This window comes from Scomber japonicus, chromosome 4 (assembly GCF_027409825.1).
Source record: "Scomber japonicus isolate fScoJap1 chromosome 4, fScoJap1.pri, whole genome shotgun sequence".
Classification (NCBI taxonomy): domain Eukaryota; kingdom Metazoa; phylum Chordata; class Actinopteri; order Scombriformes; family Scombridae; genus Scomber; species Scomber japonicus.
The window spans coordinates 26,022,458-26,049,905 of record NC_070581.1 but is presented as its reverse complement, the minus strand read 5'-3'; the positions used below and the strand labels follow the sequence as shown (position 1 = coordinate 26,049,905).

Genomic DNA, 27,448 nt, shown 5'->3' with positions numbered 1-27,448 from the left:
CTAGGAGAGTGGTTCTCAAACTTTTTCATATCAAGGACCCCTAAACTGACAAATTAGACCATTGGCTCTCATATAAGATTTTATACCAGGGTCCTCCATCTGCAAAGATTTTTGCTTTTAGATGTTTTATCACAGAAAGTGCATGAAAAGCCATGGCTAAAAAAGTCAAAATCGTTCACTGTGTTATTCATGGATGGGATTATAGTGGAAAATAAATGATTCCCCTTCTTGCTGGGGACCCTCTGAGCCCTCTCATGGACCTACTGTGAGAACCACAGCAGGAGGAAGGGCACAAGCCAAACTTTGGGACAGTGAAGTTGGAGTTAGTCAAGTTAGCTAGTTGCTGTCAGGAAGGAAAACACACTACTTCAGCCTTCAAGATAAAAGCGAGTACTTTATTAGTTGGAATAAAAAAGGATATATCAGTAAATATTTTCAGCAGCTGAATAATTATTCGCATATTTAACAAAAATGTGTGTCTTCATCTATCTTTTTATTTTATCTGCGCTCAAGAAATGTCTGATACGTGTGTTAAATGCACTGTTTTACTTTGAAATCTGGACCGGAAGTTGCGTATTTGAGTTGTACTAGCTTGTCAGTTCAGTGGCTCGGCTAGCAGGAGTCCCGGGGCAGTCAGAGGGGAACATCAGAGGTTATCACACACTGTGGGACTCCATAAACTAAGACCTCGGTGTTTTCTCCTTTTTTGTGTGCTCACCTGGAAACTCATCTGTGTTTTCTTCCTCTCCTTAAAAAACCCAAACATCCAGCCGACATCATGTTCCTCCGCGGGTCTAAAAAGCGACGGTCGAACCGCTCGGTAAGTTAACTCTGTGTGTTTGTTTGTTTTGGGGCTTTTTTTAACCATACATTTATTTATAACGACTTTCACTGCTTAGTTAATGCTTTTGGGTAACATCTCACATGCCTCACTTTAACAGCAGACTTTTAAAAAATGAACTTGGAGTCCAAAACAGAAAACAAACCCAAGCGGAACTTTGTCCCACCTTCACCTGGCTTTTGTTTCTGGGGATTGGTGCTTATAAAAAAAATAAAAAAAATTAAACCTACTAGCTCGCTACACTTATAATCTATACCATTAAGTTATTTTTTTTTTTAAATCATTTTATGCACCATAAAGTCTTTGCATTCTTTGGGTCTTGAGTCATTTCAGGCGCCCCAGGTTAGTCAGGAGGCTACGTCATATGTTTGTACCTGAGCAGGTTAGAGGGATGTGTGTGTGTGTGTGTGTGTGTGTGTGTGTGTGTGTGTGTGAGGCTGTAATATAAATCACTTTTTGTCATGTTTTCATCACAACAACACAACTGTTAACTGCTACATTATGCTCCAATGGGAAGTTTGCCCAAAACACAGCCTATACGGTCAGGTCACTGACCAATGAGGCTTGTTTTCAGGCCAGATTAACAGCTGTGTGGCCATGAAACATCTGGCTCTGCAGCAAATTTGGGAGGCGTCCAGACCACTGAAATTATAGCAGACTTTTTTTTGTAAAATCACATACATTTAATCTATATTATAGTTGATGATGTCTGCTATGATATAGATTAAATGATATGATATAAATGATGAAATGATACATAAATGATATATAAAACTGCAGCTAAAGATTATTTTCATTACAGATTCATTGTTTTGGTCAATAAAACATCAAAATTGTCTTATTTTGATCAAACATCAGCCCAAAATCCCAAGATATCATTTTTTTCTGCAATGTAAGAAAAAATAAAAGCAGCCAAAACTCAAATTTGAGAATTTGAAACCATTTTTGGTTAAAAAGGACCAAATTCATCATCAAAATAGGTGCAGGATAATTCCCAACTAATGGATTAATCATTGTAGATTCACTGATGTAACAACAAACCAGATTATGTTTCTGACCTCTGCATTATAAAATCTTCAGTATCTACTATGTTTAAATATATCAAACATTATCATTAGTTTCATTAAGTGCTTTAGCAATACTTAAACACTCAGTTTCACCTGTTCCCACCTGACACAAACAATAACTGCACTCAAGTATTAATGAATGTCATCAATATTTAATGCCACACTCCATTACATCAGCACAGGAAAAGTAAGTTTTGTTACAACGCGGACGTTTACACAACGCAGAGTATACATGTGGTTTCTGTGTGTTTGTGCATCAAAGTTTGTAGAACGGGAGATATATAGAGCAATGATTATTTGATTAGGTGGAAATTAATCTGCAGCTATTTTGATCATGAATTTGGTCCTTTTTAAGCAAAAATGGCAAAAATGTGATGGTTTCAAGTTCTCAAATTTGATCTTTTGTTGTTTTTGTTTGTCTTACATTGCAGAAAAATTGATATGTTGGGATTTTGAGCTGGTGTTTGATCAAAATAAGACAGTTCTGATGTTTTCTAGACCAAAACAATTAATCGATGAATGGAAAAAAATAATCAGCAGATTATACGATAATGAAAATAATCTTTAGCTGCAGCTCTAAATGCATCATTTCATCATTTATATCATATCATTTAATCTATATCATAGCAGATATCATCAGCTATTATACAGATTAAATGTGTTTACCTAAAAGCTGCATTACAATCTCATTTTGTTTATGTCTTATATATAAGTAATTTATATCTCAGAGACTGTATTACCCATCCCTGGTTTAGATTATAGATTATTTCAGGGCTCAGTATAGTTATAGCCAGATACAGTGAAATGATGTCAGTATCATCCATCATCATGTTTTACTGACATTTACTTTAATGTTAATAGACTAATCACAACAAGTGGCATCATAAATATGTAATGAGTGATGCATGAGAATTAGATAATATCGCCTTTGTTCCTCCACAAGGCAGCGCTGACAAATATTTACACAATTGTGATATCGTATAAATTGCTTTATAACTTCATTAATCATTAATCAATCATCATATGAGGCTAAATGTGCAAACAGAGAAGCTTGATATGAAACTCCTGATCTTCCCTTTATAGTTGTGTTGGATCGTACCTGCTCAGAAAGAATCAGGTACCAAATGACAGCTTTCATTATTATTATCAGCTTCATATATTAATCACATGACTGTTAAATAGATTTATCAGTGCAGAAAATTACTGTATGCTTTGTTCTGCTAATAGAAAACTTATTGATGGAAGAAAGAGCGTCCCACTGCTAACATTCATACATGCGAAGCTTAGCATCACATATATGATCATTACGTGATTGTTTAGTGTCTTACAAGCTGTTGACAGTGCACTTAATCTGAGATATATGTGTGTTTTATAGCCAACATACCGTGGTCTCAGCTGCCTAGCAACACATCAGAGCTGCAACAATTAGCCGATTAATCGATAAGTTGTCAACTAGTAAATTAATGGCTTTTATTTAAAATGATATGGCATAGAGGCCAACAGGAAACAGGGGGAGAGGGGAATGACCTGCAGCAAAGGTCCCATACCAGAGACAAACCAGGGATGCTGCGATTAGGCGGCATGCGCGATAATCACGCCGCTACCCAAGCGCTCCAATGGCCAACTATTTTGTGATTAATCGTTTTTGAATTGGATTTTCTGGTTTCTTTAGTTTTCTGTGATATTAATCTGTAGTATTATAAGTATTTGAGGATGTCATGTTGGGCTTAAGGAAACATTGATGAGCATTTTTCACCATTTGCTGACATTTCATGGACCAATGGATTAACGAGAAAGTAATCAACAGATGAATCGGAAATGAAAATAAAAGTTAGTTGGTTAGTTGGTTGCAGCCCTACAACACATGAAATGCCTTTCAATAGTGACTTTCTGAAGATCTAGCAATAGAAGACATCATGGAAGTCATTTTGACAGAAGGAAAAGCAGAGATGTGATTAATGTAATAAATAGCTGCTTCGATTTCAAGGTCCTTGTTCCCATTGTTAAAGTTATAAGTGACCCCTGTGCTTTTTACTGCTACGACAAGCCAAACTGTCCGCTATGATAAAACTATAGTAGAACTTTCTGACACAATCACCTGTAAAATGTCTGTTTGACCCACAAACAATCACTCATATTCAGTAAACCCCTCCGGTTGTCAAACACTGTTGTTAGCGTCGACCTCGGCGGCAGGAAGCAGCGGTGCATAAACAATAAAAGCAGTATGAAGTGTTTTGGCACAGAGGGGGGATCCTGGACACGCCTGTCCTGCCGGCTGTCTGTCTGATCCTGCCCAGTCAGGAGAGGTGCATCTACTCTGCGTGTCAAGACAGCAATCGCTCTGACCCCTGACCTCTGACCTCTGGCCTCCTCTGTTAATCTTTAACATGTCCCACAACACAACTTTGAGGAGAGACGCAAAACTAAGTGACAATCACTGCCTCCTTTAGTGTTTATTTCTCACTTAACGTCAGAGCTGCAATGATTAATTGAGCGTAACTAAATGATCAATAATTAATTGGTTTTAGTTATTTTAGGGAAATAAAGTCTAAATTCTCTTTTTTCAGGTTCTCACATGAATATTATATGATACAAATTTTCACTTTTATTTAAATGTACACTATTTTCTGGTTGCTTTAGTATTTCTGTGATAGTAAATTGAAGACATTTGGATTGTTGACTGCTTGGTTGGACAAAAAAAGATATGTTAAGATCATCTTTTATTAGTCCCACAATGGGGAAATTTACAGTTTAACAGCAGCAAAGTCACTTTGGGCTTTGGGAAACAGATATTTTGAGAATAAATGAATGAATGAATATAATCATTGGTTGCAGCTCTACTTAACATAATTAAAAGTTACCTTTCCCATACCTACAGAGTGCTCCCACATGGAGTGGACCAGTCATTTGGCATTTAGTTTGAGCCTAATAATAATGCTCACATGTATTAATTATCCATTTTCTCTTTTATTGTAAGTAATCCCCAGCTCAGCCAGTTGAGTTGCCTCCTGATGTCAGATAACAAAGCTGGAAGACTCTCAGTTCGTCCATTACCTGGTTACACGGTTACTTGGTAGCAACAGAGAGTTCAAGCAAACCGAGGCAGCACCATGTGATTAAACCTTATACCCACTTAGTGACAACAAAGGAGCTGATATGAAACGTCTGACGCCGGTCTAAGTGTGAGCATGTGAGCTGATGTGAACTTGAATGTATTATTTACTTTACCCACACACGCTCAGTTTAGAAGAAACTTCCTACCACCACTCCCACCACTCGGGGCACAATAGGCCGAACCTCATTGTCGAGCCATAAACTTGATGCATTATCTTTTGTGAAGAGCTGAAAAGGAAATACAGATGAAACCCTTAAGTCTGTGTGTGTAGCCTTGACATATAGGACACTTCCATCATGATAAGACAAACATCCAAACTGACTCCAGGTGGATAATGTTCAAGCTGACAGGTTGTCTTTTCTGTTTTCATTAAAGAACAACAACCAAAGAAGTATATGAAAGGTTCCTGTCTGTTTAAATTCACCTCAGAAGGAGAAGGAGAACAGCTGGAAGGATCCAAGATGTTGCTGAAAGCCTGCTCACTTCATGTTTTTCCACCTCATTGTCCAGTTTAATGTTATGTTCACATGCTCTGTTAACTAGAAGTAAGCTGACAGGTTTTTAGGCATCCTTGGGTGCGTTTAATGATAAGACCATCTCCACGTCTCCTTTTTTTTTTGGTCCTGTTTTCAGAATGAGCCTAATTGGATTTGGAGTTTGACCTTCACAAACTCGTATTGATTGTTGTAAACACTCAAATCTTCTCTTATTGTCTGTCTGGCAGCAGAAATACAGGACTAAATATTTCAAGTTAAACTCATGCCTTTTCTCAGGAGTCCTAATCCTTCATTATTTATTACGTCATGTTTGCACCCAGGCTTACCATTTAATCACTATCTGCCCCCTTATGCTCTTCTGTTTTTTTTTTTTTACCTTTCTCACACGTTCACTGACTGGTTGTTAGCGGTCTGACTACTACTTTTCTATTTTGGAAAGACTTCAGTTTTTTAGACTTTTCTTTCCAAACCAGATCATTATGCTGAGCTTAATCTAATGTAGGCAGACGTCCATCTCATCAACCTCCCAGAGTTTCTGCAGAAATCCAAAAGAATGAAATCTAGTTAGAGACCGATAGAGACGCAGTCAGCTGTCGTTCTACATTAAAGTAATAATATTACACTCTGAAGAACTTTGTCTACTAACCTCGAGGGTCACTTCCAAAGATACATTGTCAAACTCACAGCTGATCGAATGGCTTTCCAGATGTTTTACCATCCTTATTTTGTTTTGACAAGATTGTTTTGAGTCCTCCGTGAGGCTGACGAGACAGAGATCTGAATATTTGATTCCTAGGAAACTCTAATTTACACTAGAGCCTGACTGAAACTGGATTTTTGGGGCCAATGCTCACACAGATATTAGGGAGTTATAACATTCTGATATCCATATATCAGCTGATAATCTTACAGAATATATAGATATACTGTACATAAACACTCAAATGTGGTCATCAAACACAAAGATATGTAATGGAGGCATCATGTTTTAAATGAACTTTATTGTATAAAATGACATCAGTGCATTGAAATAGTAAACTTCAATGGGAATTTAATAATTATAACCATAAATAAAAAACATAGAACAAAAAATATATATCTGTATCTATTGAGAAAATTAAGAATTAAGAAAAAAGATCAAATATACAGAAAATGCAGCTTATATATCCTTAAAACATATCAGCACTTATCGGACAACATAAGCACTGATACCAATATATATTGGTAATATATCGGTCAGGCTCTGTTACACATCTTACCCAACCCTCCTGTTGTCAATTTTGACCCGGGAGCATAACATTAACTCAAAAATGATTTTCATTTAAATGAGGCCTACTGACCATAATTTCCAAAAACTTGTGGTCTAACACAGAATTGGGTCATAATTTATACCGTATGCTTTATAAAAAAAGTCAAACCAGACCCGGAAGGACAAAAGTTGCTTGGTCGACAGGAAGACAACAGGAGGGCGAATATCTAATGTTGCCATCTTTACTTTAAGCTGTCCAAAACTGTGTCTGTGACTCTGCAAACCTGTAACTCATACCTCAAATGTTTTGACTGACCACCTCTCATAGATCACCACCAGACAAGTTCAGGCAATAAGCCCTCAAGCATCAGCTCGCTCAGTGTCTCTCACTAAAAGTCTAATCCAATTTCTGGTTCTGTTTTCTGTTCATAAACGGCCTCGTAATGAAGTTAGCGCTAATCACACTCAACCAAAACGTTTCCAGTTAAGATGAATTATGTATGATCTGCTGTAAAAGTTTGTGCCCTGCCAAAAAGGACCATACTGTTTTAAATTTAGGGGGGAAAAAAACACAAGGCTTGCTGTGTCTGCAGGTCAAAGAGTTTCCTGAGTGGAGAAAACTAGCAATGCAAGCATGAAGATATATAGTATGATTCATCTCTTTGCTGTCTACTTTATGAATGAAAAGCTAGTAACGCCCTGTAGTATCCTGAAGTGTAACCACCACCTCAGTTTGACTCCAATCTCCTGTTTTTATCATATGCAGGTATTTGCTTTAATTCTCTGTAACGCTCATAATATTTAGGATTGAAGCCGTACACCGGTGCTAAATGTACAGACCTTTTTTTTGTGCCCCCCCACAGGCTCAGTCACCAGCTCAGAAAGAAAGAATAGAAAGAAAATAACAAGTGAAAGCTCCAGTCACCCAGAAATCATCTGTACGCTCCACTGAGCCCGTCTTGTCACCTTTCATACCTGGCTCTGTTCCCAACATGAATCAAAGCGGTGGTTAATAAGGCGACATGGCGCAGGACAGATCTTAGTGTAAGGCGGGCTGTGTGGCATTTAAAAAAAAAGAAAAGAAAAGAAAAAAGGACATAAATTATGGTTCACTGTCACAGGATTATTCTGGACTAACTTGTTCATGTTTCTATGAACCTGGATTTAGACATCAGACCACTTACAAAACTACTCTCATTTGAGTTACTGCTCCCATTTCATGTCTCTGTGGTTCCTGTGTTTAAATAGTAAAAGCACTTAGATCTCATACATCCCTTACAGCCTAATGATATCAGCCAAGATAAGAAAAACAAACTCAGCGTTTCGTTAATGGAAGTAAATCACTGCGGTTGTTGAAAATGTTCATCAACAGCTCCGCATGCGAAAACAGGCTTGACATGAATACTGATGATGAAGTAGTGCTTATTATTAGGGGTGTGTGTGTGTATGTGTGTGTGTGTGTGTGTGTGTGTGTGGTTGGAAAAAGATCAAAAGACAGCTGAGCAGGTACATTCCTGTATCACATACCTGCATTGTTTTGCTTGTTAACGTCAGTATAAAGCAATAATAATACGTATGTGTTCAGAGTTTGTCTCACCGCAGAAAAATGTGTCAATAACTACCCATTATTAAAAAAAGTTGCCACGTATATAAAATTAAGTTTCAAAATCATGGAAAAAAGCTCTGAAGGTGTGTCCACTGAAGGTGCTGAAAGCTTCTGAGTTAACAACGCTCACACCAAACCTCCTCATAAAAACACAATTATAAAGTTTGTAGATGTAAGTCAAGCAACACTGATGATATTTTAAAAATGAAGTAACATTAGGTGCCCCAGTGTCATGTGGTACATATTTTGTAGGTAAATATGGGAAAAAAATGAAAAAAAGTCACAAAAGCAAAAAAAAGTCCTGTAATATCCCTTTAATAACTCTTTAGAGTATTTCAATGAGCGCTCTATAAATGGTTAAATGAGTAGTTGACAAGAGACCCATCACCAGTCAATGTCATGTTAAATTGTCTGTTTTCTTCAATGGAGTTTAAAACACTTAACGTTACTTCTCTGCTGAAAAGTCGTTGGTGACTTCATTGTGGCCGTCACACTTAGGCCAATGTTGGCTGTTGCCAAAGAGCCATTGCTTAAGTCAGAGCAGTGGTGGTTGCGTTGAATGTACCCATCCTCGCAGCCGCACAGCCAGCCAGTGCTGAAGCTGGAGCTGAAGCTGAAGCCACTGATGGCTCCACCTGTCAACATACGCTTCTCCTGGATTTAAAATAACTCCTTGAGCGCTAACGTTGACTGAAATGTCTCCATTCACTCATAACAGAGATTATCTGAAGCAAATCTCAGCTGTCAAGTTTGTTAAACTACCCGATGTAAAAATAGTAAAAATGAGTATGTGTGCTCTGGTGTTTATATAGTGGGTAAGGTGCTAGTAACCCCTCTGCGTCATCAAGGCACCATTTTAGGCAACCCCCCCACCCCACCCCCTCCTCAAAAAAAAAAAATCCTGACCACAGAAACAGAAACAGTGAAAACCAGTTTAACACTCTAACTGCACACTTCAGTTCAACACAGTTCAAGCTTTGCACGTTTTCAGCAGTTATTTTAAAACATGTATATAAATTCCTCTTTTTATCCTGTACGCAGACTTTAAAAACCTGTTAGCATCTGTCTGCGAGCGCTGTGCATCTACATGTGCAATTTGCAAGAGCAAATATAATTTTTATGTGAGCAAGTTTGAGTTCAACTCAGGTTTGCTTTTTACGACATAATAGGTGCACGCTTTGTTCTGCTGATGGTGAAATGGAAAACAACAGAGTCCCATCAGACTGGAAAAATAACACTGATAGCTCATTGTGGTTATAATGTGCGTGTTTTGTTTTTTTTTACAGAATTGGAAAAATCTAATAATTAACACGGACACATTTTCTGTGTAAACACCAAGCTCTACGCACGAGAGACAGTTACAGTAGAGTTGAGGCGTCAGAGAAAAAGAAAGTAGAGACAGAGAGACTGCATGGAGAGGGAAAGGGTGCAGCTCATCCTGTGTCTGCTTCCTTCCTCTCATCTCTAAAAAGAGGGCTGTGTCTGCACTCACACACACTCACACACACACACACACACACACTCACACACACATATGCTAGTCTACAGGAATAGACTTAAAAGTGAGAAATGAGGTAGTTGGTTTAAGCTGTTCGGGTTGCTGCTAGTGAAGTCAGATGCACAGCTCAGCACTTTCAAGAAAAAGAGGCATTTCTTGACATTTCATCCTCTCATTATGCTCTATATCCCACCACTTACAAGCCTAAAGTCTAAATCTAGCTGTGTGGCTAAAAAGTGAGGACTGGTCTCCTACAAACAGGTTTATCCAGGAGATAATTATGTCATATTCTGGATATCACTTACTGTCTTTGTTTGTCTGTAGGCAGCCCAGCAGATATAACACACACTGCTAGATGAAGTCAAAGTTCTTTATTGCAGTGATTGGTGATTTTACACACTCCAGGAGAAACTACTCTATATTCATCTGTAAAATAAAGTTATATTTAAATAGACTGGCTAAACAGAAGTGCATTCAGACTAACCATCGCTGCTTTTATATGTGAAATACAACTTATCCATACATGCTTTACAGTGTGCAACCAGTGTGTCTTAATGGTTTATATCTCCCCCCAGTTCAGTGTAGGATTTTGATATAATGTGTGGATATTCATACACTGAATTTACACATCATTAAGTAATCCATGTGAAGTCTATAGGCGACCCCCCAAACGCTGCTAAACTAAAGCCCGATGCGCTCGACTCTTAAGTGCACTATGCTCATGGCTTATGTCGGACGCTCCGCTCGTCTCTCCCGGAATGATGTTGCTGTTTCTCCGACCGTGTCTACAAACTGTTGTACGTACATGCTTCTGCTGCTTCTGCTGCTGTTGCTAACAATTTCCTTTTAACCCCGGCTGTCCTGCTCCAGCAGCTATGAATGGTGCCTCACGGGGAGCTGAAGTGAGTTTGTTTGTTTTCAAGCAGGAGGAAGAGGACCCAGACAGAGGGCAGCCCTGTATGCGCTGTGGAGACCAGTGCCCCGGCTTCCGTGTCCATGGTTGGAGGTACGAACTCGAGGACTCTTAACCGGGGGGCCTGTTGCCTTTGCAGGAAATGTTTTTCTTCACACTGTATATTCACCTTTTGTGGTCACAGTCTCTCTCCTGCTGCCTTTTTGGATGTGTGTGTGTGTGTGTGTGTGTGCAGCGCCTGCAAAGTCTGACATCAACATTTTTGAGGTTGTCAGACTTCAGAATAATTACTATGTTTCTTAACAGCCATTTAAACTTAAGACACTTGTGTAAAAATATACTAATAATAGTTTATTCGTAGTGCATTCACTTTCTAGATTTAGAAAATACACATCACACATTAAAAACAGGTGCATCGGGAAGAAAACAGTAATTATCGTACAATGGGTTAGAAATAAAAACAAACAAAGAATAAGTGCTCAGTAAAAGAAATGAAACATGCAGGAATATGATGTACAATAAGGTTAATCTCATGATGAAAAAAAAGGATATTGACTTTGATTATAAACAGATCAAACATGGGATTGTGTGTACAGAAGCACATTTGTTCTTTCTTAATTCATACTTACTTACTAAGGTTTACTTTTCTGGCCTAATGGCTGCTAAATGTTCAAACTTTATCAGCCTCTCACTCACTTTACTTGTTTTTTTTGGCTGGTGAAGGATGTCCAGTTAACATCCTGCTGTGACATGTTTTAACCTGACAGTCAGATACAGCATGCAGCTATGAGTGCAAGGACCATTTCTGATGAATTCACAGGACATAAAGACACTAACATTCTGTGCATTGTGGGAATTCAGTACAGATATATAAGAGTCAGTAGTTCAGACTTAAACCGTGTGTGTGTGTGTGTGTGTGTGTGTGTGTGTGAAGAACAGCAACATCGCTACCAATGTAAATCAGCTTAACTGTGATCTGTGTATGCGATGAGCAGATATACATTAGAAGACAAACAAACATGACCCAGCTGTGGCACAACATGATGTTCACGCAGCAGCTCAGCCCCCCCCCCCCCCCCCGACCTCGCCGTACATTAAGAATCACGGCTACAGACTCATAAATGCCATTAAGCTCAGACAGCCTCAACAAACAGCAGAAACGGGCAGCATTTAGTTTAAGTTGACATTATCTTCATGGGAAAACAGTGCAGCAGGATTATCAATTGTCATCCTGCAACATGTGCTGTGTGTCAGAGCTGCAGAGATTTAAACCTAAGATTGGGTCAAGTTAAATGGATTCACAAAGCCTGGAGTGTTTTACATTTATTGCACAGAAAAGCCCATATGGTGAATTTGCTCACCAGGAAGCTTTCTAAAGGTGTATAGTTTTGTGCTTCTTTGATATTATATTTCATTTTATTTATATAAGAACTGATTTAAAGCGCAGCGACTTTGTAGAAGAGCGTCCATTCATCTGGAAAACATTTTCTTTATGAATACAAAAAGGCAACCTCTACTTAGCAAAAGGACGGCTGTTTCTTAAGATGTCCATTTTGTGTTTTTGGAGCATTTACAGTTTATGTAACAGCAGGAGCATCTCTTGTAAATCCAGATTTTTCTTTTTACTTAACGAGCTACTTGAAATGTCAGCCTGCATACCTCTAATGACTACTTGTCCAGGAGTTGTTGAACACCGAAGAGCAATTTATTTTGTTCTGTTAAGCAGGTTTTTTTACATGCTTTTGTTCGAGCCCCCTTCTCTTCACTCTCTCTCTCTCTCTCTCTGTCTCTCTCTCCTTTAGTCCCGTTAGTGTATATCCAGCTGGTTTGGTCTCTTAGTTAGTCTAATCCTGTCAATCACGCTAATAAGATTAAGCCTTACTGCTGTGATAGTAACCCTCTTGACCACTCCATATCTCACTCAGTGTCCCCTCACTGTCTCCCCCCTTTCTCCATCTCACTGTTGCTTCTGCTGAGACTTTAGTATTCGGTGAAGTTTTAGTGTATAAAAAGAAAGAAAAGCAAAAGGAAATTTGGAGTCTGTATATTATGAATTATTCCAAACTCTTACACAACTTTAAATGAAAAAAAAAAGTACTTCTAACAATGTCTTCATCAGTGATTATTCATGTTTACATTTTAGTGTGTTTAGTGCTTCCAGACTCAAAGCTGCAAAAGACATTCACCAGAAAGGAGGAACATTTATTTCTGGTTACGAATGCTGCGTTCACAGTCCCAGATGGGCACTGCATGGCTGAAACCAGTCGTGGTTTGGTGATGGAGAGAACAAAACAACAGGCGCAGGAATGTGTACTTCGTGTAACCAAAAGACTGTAATTGTATCTTTAAGCTTATTCAGTTCTGTTCCCTCTTTTCAGGTCAAGACAAAAGCTTAGAAGTTCGGATGTAATCTAAAACACGTGTGCTGTGACTCTACCTCCGGCCACACTCAGTGAAAGCCCCGGCCCCTGTACGCATCAGTATGTTTACAGTATGTTTAATCTGTGTAGTATTAACACAATACTGTGGATTATTGAGCTCTTCTGTTTATGCGTTTGGCATTAGGACAGATCTGTAATGACTTTTGGGTGGGTGATGTCAAAGGGAAAATGGCTTGTTTGAACGTCCCTCAAACTGATTAAGCAGAATAAGGAACATGAAAGTGATTAAATGATTGAGATTTATGGGGGTCACTTTTTAAGACCCCAGAGTCTCGTGCAAATTGCATCTTCTTTAATATCCAATTTAGAGTCACACCTTCTCTGATGGAGAAGATCGTCCGAGTGACCACAGGCTCAGCTGCTGATGCTCGCTGAGAGGGAAGTGATCCATCTTCATCTTGGGCTTTCTCAGACGGAGCTTAAACTGAGGTGGGGGGCAGATGGTGCTTCCGCTGCCCAGCAGTGACTGAATTGAGTTACTTTTGACCCACAGGTCCCCGCCACGCTTCAAAAGTGTTCAAAGTCGCCATCACTAGTAGTCTGGGTGGCCATGCGGCAATTACTCAGTCACTAATTAGTGGCAGAGAGTTATTGGACAAGGCCCATCTGTTTCTTTAGAGCCAGATCTAAAGAGAGCTTCTTCTTCTTAGCTCACTGCAGTCAGCCTCAGTTATAGATTATCACACCAGCAGCACACGTTCAAAGCAGAGGATTATCCTATGGCTGCTACTCTGGACGTCCCACCAATGTTAATTATTGCAAACTGATTTTTAATATATCTATATGCCTGAAAACAATGGTGCAGATTAGAGCTACAACGATTATTCAATTAGTTGATGGACAGACAATTAATCACCAGCGTTAATCATTTTGAGTGTTTATTTTAAAGGAAAAATGCACAAATTCTCTGGTTTTGGCTTCTTGAATAAGAATATTTAATAGTCCTCAATGATAGAAACAGAATATCTTTGGGGTTGAGAACTGCTGGTCAGGACATTTTAGGATGTATCTTTGACATATTTCACCATTATCTAACATTTCTGACAAACAACTAAACTAATCATCAACAGATGAATCGATAATGAAAATAATTTGTGTTGTTGCAGCTCTAGTCTAGATAAGCTCTATGATGCCAGACAATGAAAGTTTTTTTTTTTGGTATAAAGCAACATAAAAATAGGAGTAACTCATAACGAAGACTGTAAGTACTCGGGATCTTCTCTGGCAGATGTGTCCTTACTGAAATTCATCCCAGAGACCAACTGAAAATCAGATGAGCTGAAATGAGTTCAGAGATGTGCACTTGGTTTTTCACCAGAGACACTCTGTTGTCATGCGTGCCCATCTTGATCACATAACATGACAAACACTGCACAGCATTGCTCATGGGCTCAAAATCTGCCCCACTTATTTTCTGTGATTAATAACTGCGTCAAAGCAACAATCGTCCATCTGTTATAAATCAGTTGCAGCAGTCTGGTCAGAGGAGAAAAAGACAGAGCGAGTTTACTCTCTCTGTATGTGAGTGTTGCTCTCCACTCTGGTGTTTGACATCTTCAAAGCGGCGTGAGTAAATTTGCTTATCTTTTTTTAATCTTTCTTTTTTAAAGTACATTTAAAAGATCACATGAGCATGTAGGTGCACCCTGAGAACTGTGTTTGTGCACGATTGTGTTCAGTCTTTTGTTTGAGCTCACTATCAGCATGGAGGAGGGTGGGAGTCGGGGGTGGCGGGGGCATTGAAAAGAGCCGCGCAGACAGAGAAATTACCACATGGGAAGGAGCTGCGATAGCATATCCTGCTCTCACTGACAGACGGGCTGACAGGCAGGTAGTAGCAGGCATCCAGCCAGCGGACATACAACATTTCTAGGTGAAATGGAATGTCAGTCTGGATGGGAGAGCGTCAGCAGGCCGACCTGGACTAATTTGTCATGATTACAGCAGGTAATGGAGAAACCATATTTTACTGTCTGACGGGATTAAAGGGACTAGAAACTCAAACAGTCATTAGAGGTTGTGGGCAGAGTGAATGTTTTGTGTGTGTTAGGAAGAGGATTCTTCTTATGTGTCATAGACCGACTTTTATGTTGTTTTGTACACACAAAAAAAAGATCTGTTAGGACTTGAGGTGCAGAAAATGACGTCATGTTCACTTAACGGTGTCACTCACCTCCCTCTGTGCACAGCTGGCTGAACGTAATGTATCATTAGAAGAAAACTATATGTTATTTTCAAGGAGTTGTAATTTTATTTAATGATTTAGACAAAAAAAGTAAAATACAGTAAAGAAGTAAAGGCTGATCTTATATCACAGGGCAAACTCGGGTCAGTTTGGGATCTAGAGGAGGGGCGAACAAGCCTTAATCTCTGTGTTCAGCAAAATTAAAATGATTTAAAATCCCTACAACAAAGACTGGCAGGCTTCCAAAGTTTTAAATGAGTTTATTTCAGCTCTGTATATTATAAATAAATGTATGTATATTTACTTTCTGTTAACTCTTCCATTGAATGCCCAACTGGACTCCACTTCCTGCCTACTTCGTCACACTTTTTTAATCTTTAGTATCTATCAGATTCATTACTGATTATTATATAGTTATTTTATATTGTTAAGTATGTATAAGTATATTATCTATAGGCAGTAAACTCAAACAGGAGAGCAGCAGCTGCACCAGGAGTCTCAGTAACAATGTTTTTGTCCAGCAAAGCAAATTTAGGGGCAGATTGTGAATTCCTGTCTAAAGCAGCATCTGCCGTGTCTCCTGCTTAACAACACACACGGCTGCTTGTGGACTCAGTGTAGTTCAGTTCCCCCTTGTATTTTTTTTTTGGGGGGTGGGGGGGGTTATTTTCCCAGGATGCACAGCTTTAATATGCACAGATGTTACAGAGACAAACGAGGGTATAGTATTCCTTAACTACTTTAGTCTGTGTGCTTTTTATTGTGACCCTGACACTGACACTCACAGCTTCATTTGAGGTGCTTACAAGTTGGGATCTTTGCACCCCTGATCTGATTTTCACAGTTTTGGGGATTGGTGCGTTTTGCCAAAGGATCAGTTGAGAGCTACCATCAAAACTCATTTGTTTTTTTTTGTAAGCTAACAATAGTCGTAGCTTTTCATACAACAAGCAAAATACATTTGACCTGATTTTGCTCGTAATATTTCAACCTGTCAGCACCAAATGTTGTGCACACTGTAGCCCGGAGGGGAAAATCCTGGCTGTATTACATCAGAGGCTTGTGACTCGAGCAATTGAACAGGACTGGGCTCAGCACAACAGGGCTTGGTAAATTGCAGTGTTGAAATGCCCCCTTTTGAAACCAACTGCTTTTAAGTTGGTGAAGTCATAATGAAGCTGCCAGTTTGAAGTAAAAGAGAAATAAAATAGGTGTGTCATTAAAAAAGACAGAGAAGGGGGGGGGGAAGCCTCTCTGGGGTCTTTACTGTAACCACACGGTACATTTCACTACAGGGGTGCTGATTTGCTCATTTGTGGCTTCAGCATGTTTATTTAAATGTTTTTTGCACACAGGCCAGTTTTCAGTCGTGTTCAACCCTAATGGCAAAATAAGTGGAGAACAAACAGAGACATGATTTGAGACTCTCCTGCATACTTTCAGACCCCAAAATTCATTCAAATTGGCACTTTGTCTTTTTGCGAGGGTTGGCACCCACTGATGACTGTATCCCTGCAACAAATGCTTTCATGATGTGGAGGATGGTGAGGGGGGTGGGGGGTGCTGGTGGGGTGACACTGGGTGACACGTGGTGCGTCTGCCATCTGTTCTGTCATGCCAGGTCTCCGGCTGTTTCCTCCTACCCACTTACATAGGCATGGGCGAGGAGGTCCCCCCCACCCCCCCCCCCCCCCACCCTCATCCTCCCTCCCCTCCCCTTTTGCTAACACACATACAAATACAGCTGGGGGTGGATTGGTGCCAAAATGGCTTAGGCTAAGCTGACTTGCTGTGTTTACACAACTGTACATCTCTGCTGAACCAAATGATGCTGCAGCTATAAATTCCATTACTTGTTTGTCTTTTGGGAATAAACAAATAAACAAATCAATAAATGAGCAATGATTTTTAAAGTTCAACAAAGAGACAAAACTAAAATCTTACCAGTCAGCCTTAAAACAAAAAGAGAAATGCTGTTTAATAATCTGGGGGTATTAACTCCTCGGATTATATGTGGGGTTACAAGTCTTGGTGTTTTCTTAGATGGTTCAGTGACAAATAAGGGATGGTAAGATGAGCAATAAAAAAAATATCTTTAAAAATTGTCTTAAAAGCATCCACCTACAGTGTATTTAAGTGTACTTATACAAATAATTACTTTATTTAAACAAACATTGAAATGGTTCCTGGTTTACATGATTCCCCAGATTAAATTGTATTCCATTACCTTCATTTAATATAAAAAAGTAATAATGTGAGATCATGCCAGATTAGTTAAATTATTTGATACAAAGTTTTTATGGTTACACCACTTTGCCATAATCCTCAAATATATTCTCTCAAAATGGCTTAAAAGCAGAAGTTTTATGCTGGGTCCACAAAAAAAGAAGTTATTCATACATTTATTTTCAAATTATAACCCCTTTTAAATTTGGACCAAACCACATGGACACAAATAAATCTTAGAAGCATAGCAAAAGTACAACCAGTCACAAATCAAAAAGTTGCTGAAAACTGATGCATGTCTTTATTTTAAGCTGTTTCAATGACTCTAAAGCACTTTTTACTGGCCTCCCAAAATAAACCACTCAAAGACTTCAGCCCATTCAAAAATGTTGCAGCTCAGCTATGAACCAGAACCGAGAGGAGAGGGCACATCAGTCCAGTTTGAGTTGCTCTGCAGTGGTTTCCTTTAACATGTAGAATTGACTTTAACGTCCTTAAAGCTAAAAACTCTCCACTTCAGCCATTAACTAACGGTGACTTTCCTGATAAAGGCCTTTTTAGCACTTTGCTTCACATTTCTTTTAAAAATGTTTTTAACTTTATTAGTATCATTATTATTATCAAGAGGGATTTACTTATCATCTTATGTTACAATAAAATGGCATTGTGTCCCTATTTGTATGTTAATTTTCATCTTTCTTACATGTGAAGTACTCAGAGCATGTTGTTTCTTTATTATATATATTTAGCTGAACTTCCTCTATGAAAAGGAAGTAGTATTATTTAGATAGTTTCTACCTGACGTGTCAATCATGGCTGTAGAAGTGCTTCATGTTACAAGCATATGTTATCCGTGACATTAAACAGAGCACAGGTGTCCTATAGCAGTGTTTTGTCAACTCCTTAACAATGAACTTGTGTTGGGTAAAGAGAGCGGAGCGCGTTCACACCGACTTACACTTACTATCAGACATCTCAGAGACTTTTTCTTTATGAGCCGATTGATTAGAAGAGAAGCACTCACACAGTCTGCGCAGTTGTGTGTGTGTGTTTGTGTGTGTGTGTTTGTGTGCTCGCTTTTTGGTTGTGTGGGGGGTTGGGTGCTGGAATAAAGCAGCTTTGTGACTTGTGAACTTGAGCCACAAGTACCAGCTGGCAGGCCGTTATGCAATCACAACATGAGATGTACACATGCAGTAGTTGGTGCATATGGCCGCGTTGTCACATCTACACACATACACACATATGTGACACCCATATACCCCCCCAGTGTCTCCCCAGGGCCACTTTACTCTGACTCCACCAGTCCACTACTCACATAAACACCCACCTCCAGATTGAGTGTGGCGAGTCCGAGGATAAGATGGGGTGTAATTCGAGGCTGAGGGAGATTATTGCTACTATCTTCACCTCCCTGTCGTTATTGCCACAGGATTGACAGCCAGGCTTAAGTCAGTGACCTCATTTCCTGCTTGTTTGGACAACAAATTTTTGGGATGTGCCGGTCCTGATGCACATCGGGGGGGAGATGTTGGTGTAATTTGAGGTCTTATCAGTGATGAGATTAAACTCTGGGCACAGTAACAGTATATATATAGTAGTTCTGACTTCTCCAAAGTTTTGAGTTTGTTTTAAATGATCTAGGGATTGTTTTTGTGTTGTTTCTAATCTCGACTGCCCACTGCTGTATTAGTAATTTTTGGCTCCAGGGAGTCTCGTTGAGTCAAACTCAAGAATGTGTGTGTGTGTGTGTGTGTAGGCAGGTTTGTGACATAATGTCTCCAACGCAAAGTGTGCTCATAAATAATTTGGTGACATATTGTGGGAGTGTCCATTTGAATGTAGAATAAAGAGTTATTACTTAAAGATTGGGTTTGTTTTAAGAGCTGGCAGAGCGAGGATTAATAAAAGTCATTTCCCTATTACTTAATCATAGGGTTCAATAATTAACTGAACCTGTTGGCAGTAATAATCACATTTTGATATATTTTCAAGGTATTTCTGCTTTGTTAGATGATACCAAAAGTCTAAACTCATTTTAAGTCTTAAATCAGGTTCAAATGTTAATGCTGTGGTTTACATCTTAGTACCTGAGGCATTAAGAGATCCAACCTCTGATTTATAGAATTGATGTGTAAAGAAAAATCTGACATTTGAGCAGCATTGGCTTCTGGTGTAAATCAGTAAAAACGTCCCCAGAGGTGAATCCTGAAGCTATCCTTGTCTCCACAGGAAGATCTGTGTGCACTGCAAGTGTGTGCGAGAGGAGCATGCCGTGCGCTCGGTGCCGGGCCAGCTGGAAAAGATGATGACGAAGCTGGTATCAGACTTCCAGAGACACTCCATCTCCGACGACGACTCCGGCTGCGCCTCAGAGGAGTACGCATGGGTCCCACCTGGGCTCAAGCCCGAACAGGTAACGTTCAGGATTCAGACACAGACACAGAATCGAGGCATAAATTAACGCTGCACAAGTACACTTTCACTTGGACGTGTTCGTACATTCACTCAAGACTGTTTGATAACTTGCGCGTCTATGGGAAAACAGATATCCAGTGCTTTCCTGTATAACAGCAATTAAATAAATTACTCTGTAATTGAATAAATTGCTGTCTGTCATTTATGCCTTGATGTGAACTCACCTGTCTCCTCTCACAGGTATATCAGTATTTTAGCTGCTTGCCAGAGGACAGGGTGCCTTATGTGAACAGTCCAGGGGAAAGATACCGAATTAAACAACTGCTGCACCAACTTCCAGCACACGACAGTGAGGTAATATCACTGTGACTCTCTAGTATCCTTTGGACGGTCTTGACCAAATGTTTTATAGGTATGAGGCGGGGCTTCCCATGCAGACTCCAAACAGTTTCGGGGAGGCTCAGTGAATGGAAGAGAAAACATATTATATTAGTTACTACATTACGTATCAGAAGGAGATCTCAAACTTTACTGTTTTTCTCACTTTCCCAGAATCAGAAACTAATAAATGCTGAGGACAGATGTTTTTTATGTTGTTGTTTTTTTGTCTAAAGTTTGTCAAACAGCAACATCAGGCTATTTTTGAGTGTCTGTGTCATCAAATAACAATGATGATCCAATAAGCATCCGGGAATTGAGCGAAACTAAGTAAACTATGGGGGGGGTGAGGGGGCGGCCTTTTTGAAGCTTTGTCTGAGGGGAGGCCCTCGGTCTCAGACTTTGAAATCGCCCTCTCTAGACTCTAGACTGTGATAGAGGGGTGACCTGCCAACTAGAGCTGAAATAATTTAGCCAAGTCATTTAGGTTATTTTTCCAACAAAAAGGCCAAAGATTGCCTTGTCGCAGCCTCTCAGTTGTGAGCATTTCCTGCTTGTTGTTGTCTCATGTGACAGTAAATTGAACATCTTTGGGATTTGGACTGTTGTTGAGGCAAAACAAGACATTTAAAAACATCACTTTGGGCTTCAGGCAGTTGTGGCACCATTTTCTGACATTTTATTATTAGCGGATAATTAAAATGAATGTAGGTTGCTACCCTGAAACTAAATAGGATTTAATGCAGAGGTGAATAAGTTTAGAAATACATTATGTGTGCACACGCTAACAAGAATATCTTTGCTCTTGCAGCCACAGTACTGTAACACACTAGACGACGAGGAGAAGAAGGAGCTGCGTTTGTTCAGTCAACAGAGGAAAAGAGAAAACCTGGGCAGAGGCGTCGTCAGACTCTTCCCAGTAACTATGACTGGAGCCATCTGTCAGCAGGTAGAGCAGCATTCTTGTTTTATGTTCAGAAAATGTTGAGGCAGGCCAATATTATAGCCAAAACAACAGCAGCGTTAGATGAAAAATATTCCTATATAACAATGACATATGCAAGTGAAAGCCTGTCAAAATAAATGCAGAAGAAGCATTTCTTTTTTATTAGACTGGAGCAAGTTCAAATGCAAGTAGGTGCAGGTATAGCTCAGGGGCCACAGCACACTGGGACTTAATGATTACAGGGCTGCAGCGTTCACCTTTTGAGAATACCATCTAATTTCCTTCCATCTGCGCCCCATTAAGGGTGGGGATCACAGATGAGCTCACGATATGATGCTATCAAGATCTTCTTCCTACGATAAGGATATATCGTAATAAAGGCGACTCTGTGATACACAATATATCACAAACACATAATATAAGATATACCACCATATACCACCATATCTGTAACTGTAGAAAAAAGAGAAAGAGAAGAGAAATAGTTTTATTTGCCTCAAGCCACTTAGTCATTATGTCCACATTACTGAATGTTTCTGCACATATCACCCAGCACCTACTCTCCTTTAAAAAGAAATCTAAACAAGCCTATGGTCGATAATGCATCACAAGTGGAAATATTGTGATATGTTGCGCCTCAACCTCATCCACCCAAATCCATGTTTCTAGTGTGGGAGACAGATCTGCGGTGGAGACATAGCTGTGTTTGCCAGTCGGGCGGGAAACAGCAGCTGCTGGCACCCTCAGTGTTTCCAGTGCGCCTCCTGCATGGAGCTGCTGGTCGATCTCATCTACTTCTACCAGGAGGGACAGATCTACTGTGGCCGGCACCACGCTGAGAGGCTCAAGCCGCGCTGCCAGGCTTGCGATGAGGTGACTGTCTCACCACGATCCACAACCTGTCGTACTCTAAAATCTCATTAGCAGGAGTGTAGTGAGAATGGTGTAGTGATAATCCTGATGTCCCTTTGGTCAGACAAACATATCACTTTTCTGTCTTTCTCCTCATGTTTCCATTTATCTCTCTTAGCTGTTAACTGTCCAATGAAGGCAAAAATGTCACAGCTATAACTTACTTATCTTAAACATCTGTCTGTTTATTCAAAGATGATGCGTGTAGAAAGATATTTTAAAGCAGTATGTGTGTCACTAGGCCCTGTCATCTGCTTTACTTTAACGTCTTCCTGTATTTCAACATTTCCCATCATCAGTGCAGAGCAGAGGGGTGTTTTTCTGTCACTCTCTTCTTATTTTGAATGGCTTCTCAGTGACTTAAGAGATTAGTTGACGTGGTTTACTAATGGATCTGGCACGACTGACCTGCAACAGTTCTTTAGACATAGAGGCGGATGGCTAAGCCTTCAACAGAACGTCACCGATAGCATCTTTTTCTTTTTTTTGTTTTGTTTCTATCTTATTAACCCAAATCCTCAGCACTCATTTGTGACAACACCATCTCGCTCTGTTCTACTTTTCGTCTCTCCATCTTAGATCATCCTAGCAGATGAATGTACGGAGGCTGAAGGAAGATACTGGCACATGAAGCACTTCTGTTGTTTTGAGTGCGAGGCAGCGCTGGGCGGTCAGCGTTACATCATGAGAGAGAGTCGACCGTACTGCTGCACCTGCTACGAGTCGCTATATGCCGAGTACTGCGATACCTGTGGAGAACACATAGGTACTGAATTAAGTCTAAAGGAACTCATCTACTTACTGAGGATTCAATGTAGCTATCAGCTGTTCTCAGGCAGTGGAAGAAGCTGTGGTAACACTCAGCTAATCATTATACTTATAAATGATTGAGGCATATTTTATATTTAACTTATGGAAAGTGTAAATAAAGCACCTTTCAGACATGCACCCTTATTACATACATTTAATGACAATTTAATATGTTGTCTAAATCATTGAAAAAGACACTTGTACATGAAAATAATCGCAATCTTACTAAGTGAGTTTCTGTCAGACTTTCAACACGACATAAGTCTGAATTAAACACTGTTTTATTAACGTAAAGGCAACACAGAGAAAAAATCGTATTCATGTCATGAGGAGGACTCAATAAATTATGATCAATGCTCATCTCCTTTGCACAAAGAAAATAAAATCAGTTTAATAAGCCAGGAAATGTTCTGAATGAGCCAATTAATTTGTTAGGTTGTTGGGGATGTAGATTTATGAATTTAAAGAGACATGCATTTTTAAAACTCCAAAAGAAAAAAAGACTTTTGGAAAAATGTGAAATCACAACAGGCTTTGGAAAAGTCATAGAAATCCATTTGCCAGTGTATTTTTAGCTCTCTTTCTCTCTCTCTCTCCTCTTCTGAGGTATAAATATCCAGGATTTACATACAGCATGTGGGCAGATGGGAGTACTGATGTAACATCTTGTCCATTTAAAAAAAAAAACTAAAAAAGAAAAAAAATATTATGTAAACATGTGTTAAGTAATTCACTGTCAGAAACCAGCAGTGTAACTTATTCTATGTCTGAAAAGGGCTTGAATGTCATAAGTGAGAGTATGTATGAATATATTTCTACCATAAATACAATTAGGTCGCTAAATAAGGTAGTTACAAGTGACAAAGATGGACAGGTATGCTTTAATATTTAAATTAACTAGAATTTAAGTCACATTTGTGTGTCATATTAGAACAGTGACTATAGAAATACTGATATGTATACATACTGTGTGTGGGCAGTATAAACATACTGAAAATTCGCTGGCATTAATCATAATTTCCTCGCAGGTATCGATCAGGGCCAGATGACATACGAGGGTCAGCACTGGCACGCTGTGGAGTCGTGTTTCTGCTGCGCCCGCTGTCAGCTCCCTCTGCTGGGGCGTCCCTTCCTCCCACGAGGGGGGCTCATCTTCTGCTCCAGGCCTTGCTCCCTGGGTGAGGACCCCAATAACTCTGACTCCTGTGATTCGGCGCTGCAGAGCAGACCGCCGCAGCACAGACGCTGTGGGACAGCAGAGAAACACCAGCAGCCACAGTGTGGTTCTCCACTACAACCACCAGAGGGCATCACTCTCCCTATAACTCCTCTAAAAGACTGCATTCATACTGCAGTGGAAAACAGAGGTGAACATGGTGCATTGGTGTCACACTCACACATTTAGATGAGGTCACACATTCACAAGAAAATACTCTGCCAATTAAAACATCTTGTAGAGACTATATTTTTTTTCTTTACACATTTATTTCCTCTCTCTCTCAAATCAGGTGTTCACTGCACTGCTCCAGTACAAAATGGACTTCCTTCACCCAGTGGTCATCCTCATCCGAGAGGCTCCTACGCGCCTCTTCCCCACATTCATCTAGGAAATGGCTTAGGTCCGTCTTGGCCCAGCGACCTTCCACATTACAGTTTACTGCCAGGAGACTGTGGTAACAAACCTGCCGTCAGTGGGGAGTTAAATGGAAATAGTGGACACCTGCTCACAAGTTTCACTGCAAGAGGAAGCTCTGCTGCTAAAGACTGTAGGAACTGGGTGGAAAGGACAAATCAAGTTATGCAAGGTATCATAAATCTCTGTTACTTCACACACTTTAAAATGCTTGATTTAAAAAACTTGGTAACAGTATTATATTACAGCTCACTTCTCTTCTCTACTGAACTGCATTCTCTTTAATTTTCCTCCCCAGTGTTTCCTCTCCAGAAAAATTCAGCGTCACACATGAACCACCTCATTTCACCCGACTCGCCTCCTCTCCTCCCGTCCGGCAACACATCCGTCCTCCCACCTCCTCTGCCCATCAAGTCGCGTGACTTAATGCCACAGGATTCACCCCCACCCAATCTTCCACAACCAGAGGACGGCACCCCCTCCGATTCTCCGCCTCCGCAGCCTCGCAGCGGGACAGCCAGGGTCAGCTTCAGAGAACCAATCAGCAGCAGCTATTCTGTCGACGAGGACGAGGATGAGGATGAGCCCCAAGAGGACGAGGAACCCCAGCAGGAGGAGGATGAGGTAGAGGAAGGTTTCGGAAGCAGGTTAAATCTACAGAAAGGCATTCCTCCGCAGATGGATCTACTGGGTGAGAAAGTCCAGACAATTTATTTTATTTTACTTTTGATTTTTATTACAAATCATAAATCTTTCTACATTTTTAACACTTGTTCTCTTTTGTTATCAGTTTATTATCCGTATGAAAGGTGCTATATAAATAAAGTTTGATTGATTGATCTAACTTGAAATCTGAGAATGCAGCTAATTTAGTTTTTTCTTGATTTCTATTTCCAAACAGACGGATCCTCTTACCACCAGCGCAGTCTTCGGCGAGGGTGGAGTCGTTGCCGCATCCCCTCTGACCCCGCTAACCAGCCGGGCAGAGAGCGGCACTCCCGGTGCTCGCGTCCCGACCGGCCGCGGCTCGACACCCTGGAATGGAGAGGCGAGAAAGAGAGGGACGGCTGGGGCTCCGCCAACTCCTCCGCACTGACGCTCCAGCCGGGCCAGTACAAACACGAAGACTCCTGTTCTACATGCTCCTCATCCTCAGACTCAGAGGAGGAGGGCTTCTTTCTAGGGCAGCCTATTCCTCTGCCGCCGCAGCTCCGAAAACACCAACCCGATGAGGGAAAAGAAGGAGAAGTAGAAGAAGACGGGGAGGCACAGAGAGAGTGGGGACTGAGAGGCAGCATTAGGCGGAGAAGAGCTCACAGTCTTGGTGCAAAGGACAAAGATAAAAACTGTGCCATCTCCTAACACAAGACATCTTATTATAACAAGAAGAAGAAGAAGAACTCACACACTACTTGGAAAAAGGGAAGAAAAACAAACCTCAGAAAACAAATGTCACTACCTTACATTCATGGTAGCATATTCTACCATTTTGCAAACTTTGAGATGTTACAGTGTAGAGAACGGTGTGCACAGTGTATGAATTGTGAGTAGTGATAAAATGTGGAGTGGTTTATCAGTCATGTTTATACTTTTATTATACTTTAACAACCAGCCCAAGACTCAGACCTTTGTTGCAGTGTGAGCGGTTGTGAAACATTACCATCATTTACATATGCAAACTCTAGAGTAGCAAGTTCGACCAGAAACTGACAGCAAGTTGACTCTTAAACCGCACTCCTCCTCGTGACAGTAATACGTCTAACTGTTAACTCTTCTGTAATCATGTTTCTGTGCTCTTATGTGCAATTTTACACAGCTGTAATATATTACAGATATGAATACTAAATGGCCAAATATTATGGGATGAAGCAACAAACTGTGGTAGAAATCAAAAAGATGATCAAAGTCTTTTCTTTGGGGGGGGGGGGTTGTTATATGTGTTGTATAGTCCAAACAAAAAACTGCAAAAATCTGTATTCACTTTTAATCAAAAAAACACTTGTATGGCTTTAAGGTCATTTATTTTTATATTCTTGGTGTAGGTCACTGTGTTTTATTTGGGAGTAAAAGAAAGAAAGAAAGAAAGAGATTATTATAATAGTTTCTGTTCTGATTGCGTGAGACTGTTTTATGGTGACAATAAATTTGGTCAAGTTGTTAAATGTGCCCTTTATTTTCATCATACTTTGTACCTTATATATATATATATTACTCATAATGGACCTTTGAACAGCTGAAACTCTGTCTATGAGCTTGATATGAACAGCAGCAGCAGCATTATGGCAGCAGCAGCAAACAGAAAGTGATTACCACCCAACAGCACAGAATAATGGCAGGGTCATTTGGCACCAAGTGTTTCCTTGTAGGAAACATTGGACCAATCAGCGAGAAGGGGCGGGCTCTGCAGGGGCACACATGAGTTGTCAAACAGGTTTGTCTTGAGCTGCTAAGTGGTTTGAAACACATTCACACACACATTGACCTCAGTGAGAAGAGGACAGCTCATGTGAGGGGCTAAAAAGTGGAAAACTAGGAGTCCAGCAGGAAACGTCAAGGTGAGTTTTTTGTAGAAATGTCAAAAAAACCAAAACTTTTCTTGTAGACTTTGTCCAAGCAGCTAAAAAGTAATACCTTCACACAAGCAGTCTTGAGCTTGTCAGGACAAGACTGCGTAGGCCTTGAGTCTACAGTGCATGTGGGCCTTTTTTTGTTT

The 27,448-nt window shown here is 40.1% G+C and overlaps 2 protein-coding genes across 3 annotated transcripts in view; both read left to right on the top strand.

Annotated features, from left to right (window-relative positions):
• Positions 1–27,448, top strand: part of plp2b (proteolipid protein 2b) — a 374,364-nt gene that overhangs the window by 72,531 nt on the left and 274,385 nt on the right. The gene's annotated exons all lie outside the window — the stretch shown is intronic.
• prickle3 (prickle homolog 3) lies at positions 639–26,602 on the top strand. Of its 2 annotated transcripts, none has more exons than XM_053317711.1 (11): positions 639–820; positions 10,800–10,879; positions 19,871–20,054; positions 20,297–20,410; positions 21,246–21,383; positions 22,050–22,253; positions 22,872–23,058; positions 24,131–24,469; positions 24,611–24,907; positions 25,034–25,426; positions 25,637–26,602. In XM_053317711.1, exons 1-11 carry the CDS (start codon positions 779–781, stop codon positions 26,095–26,097), a joined length of 2,439 nt encoding a protein of 812 aa, XP_053173686.1. In that variant the 5' UTR covers positions 639–778; the 3' UTR covers positions 26,098–26,602. The 2 variants fall into 2 exon arrangements, with proteins under 2 accessions (XP_053173686.1, XP_053173685.1); XM_053317710.1 differs by having other exon boundaries at positions 10,797–10,879.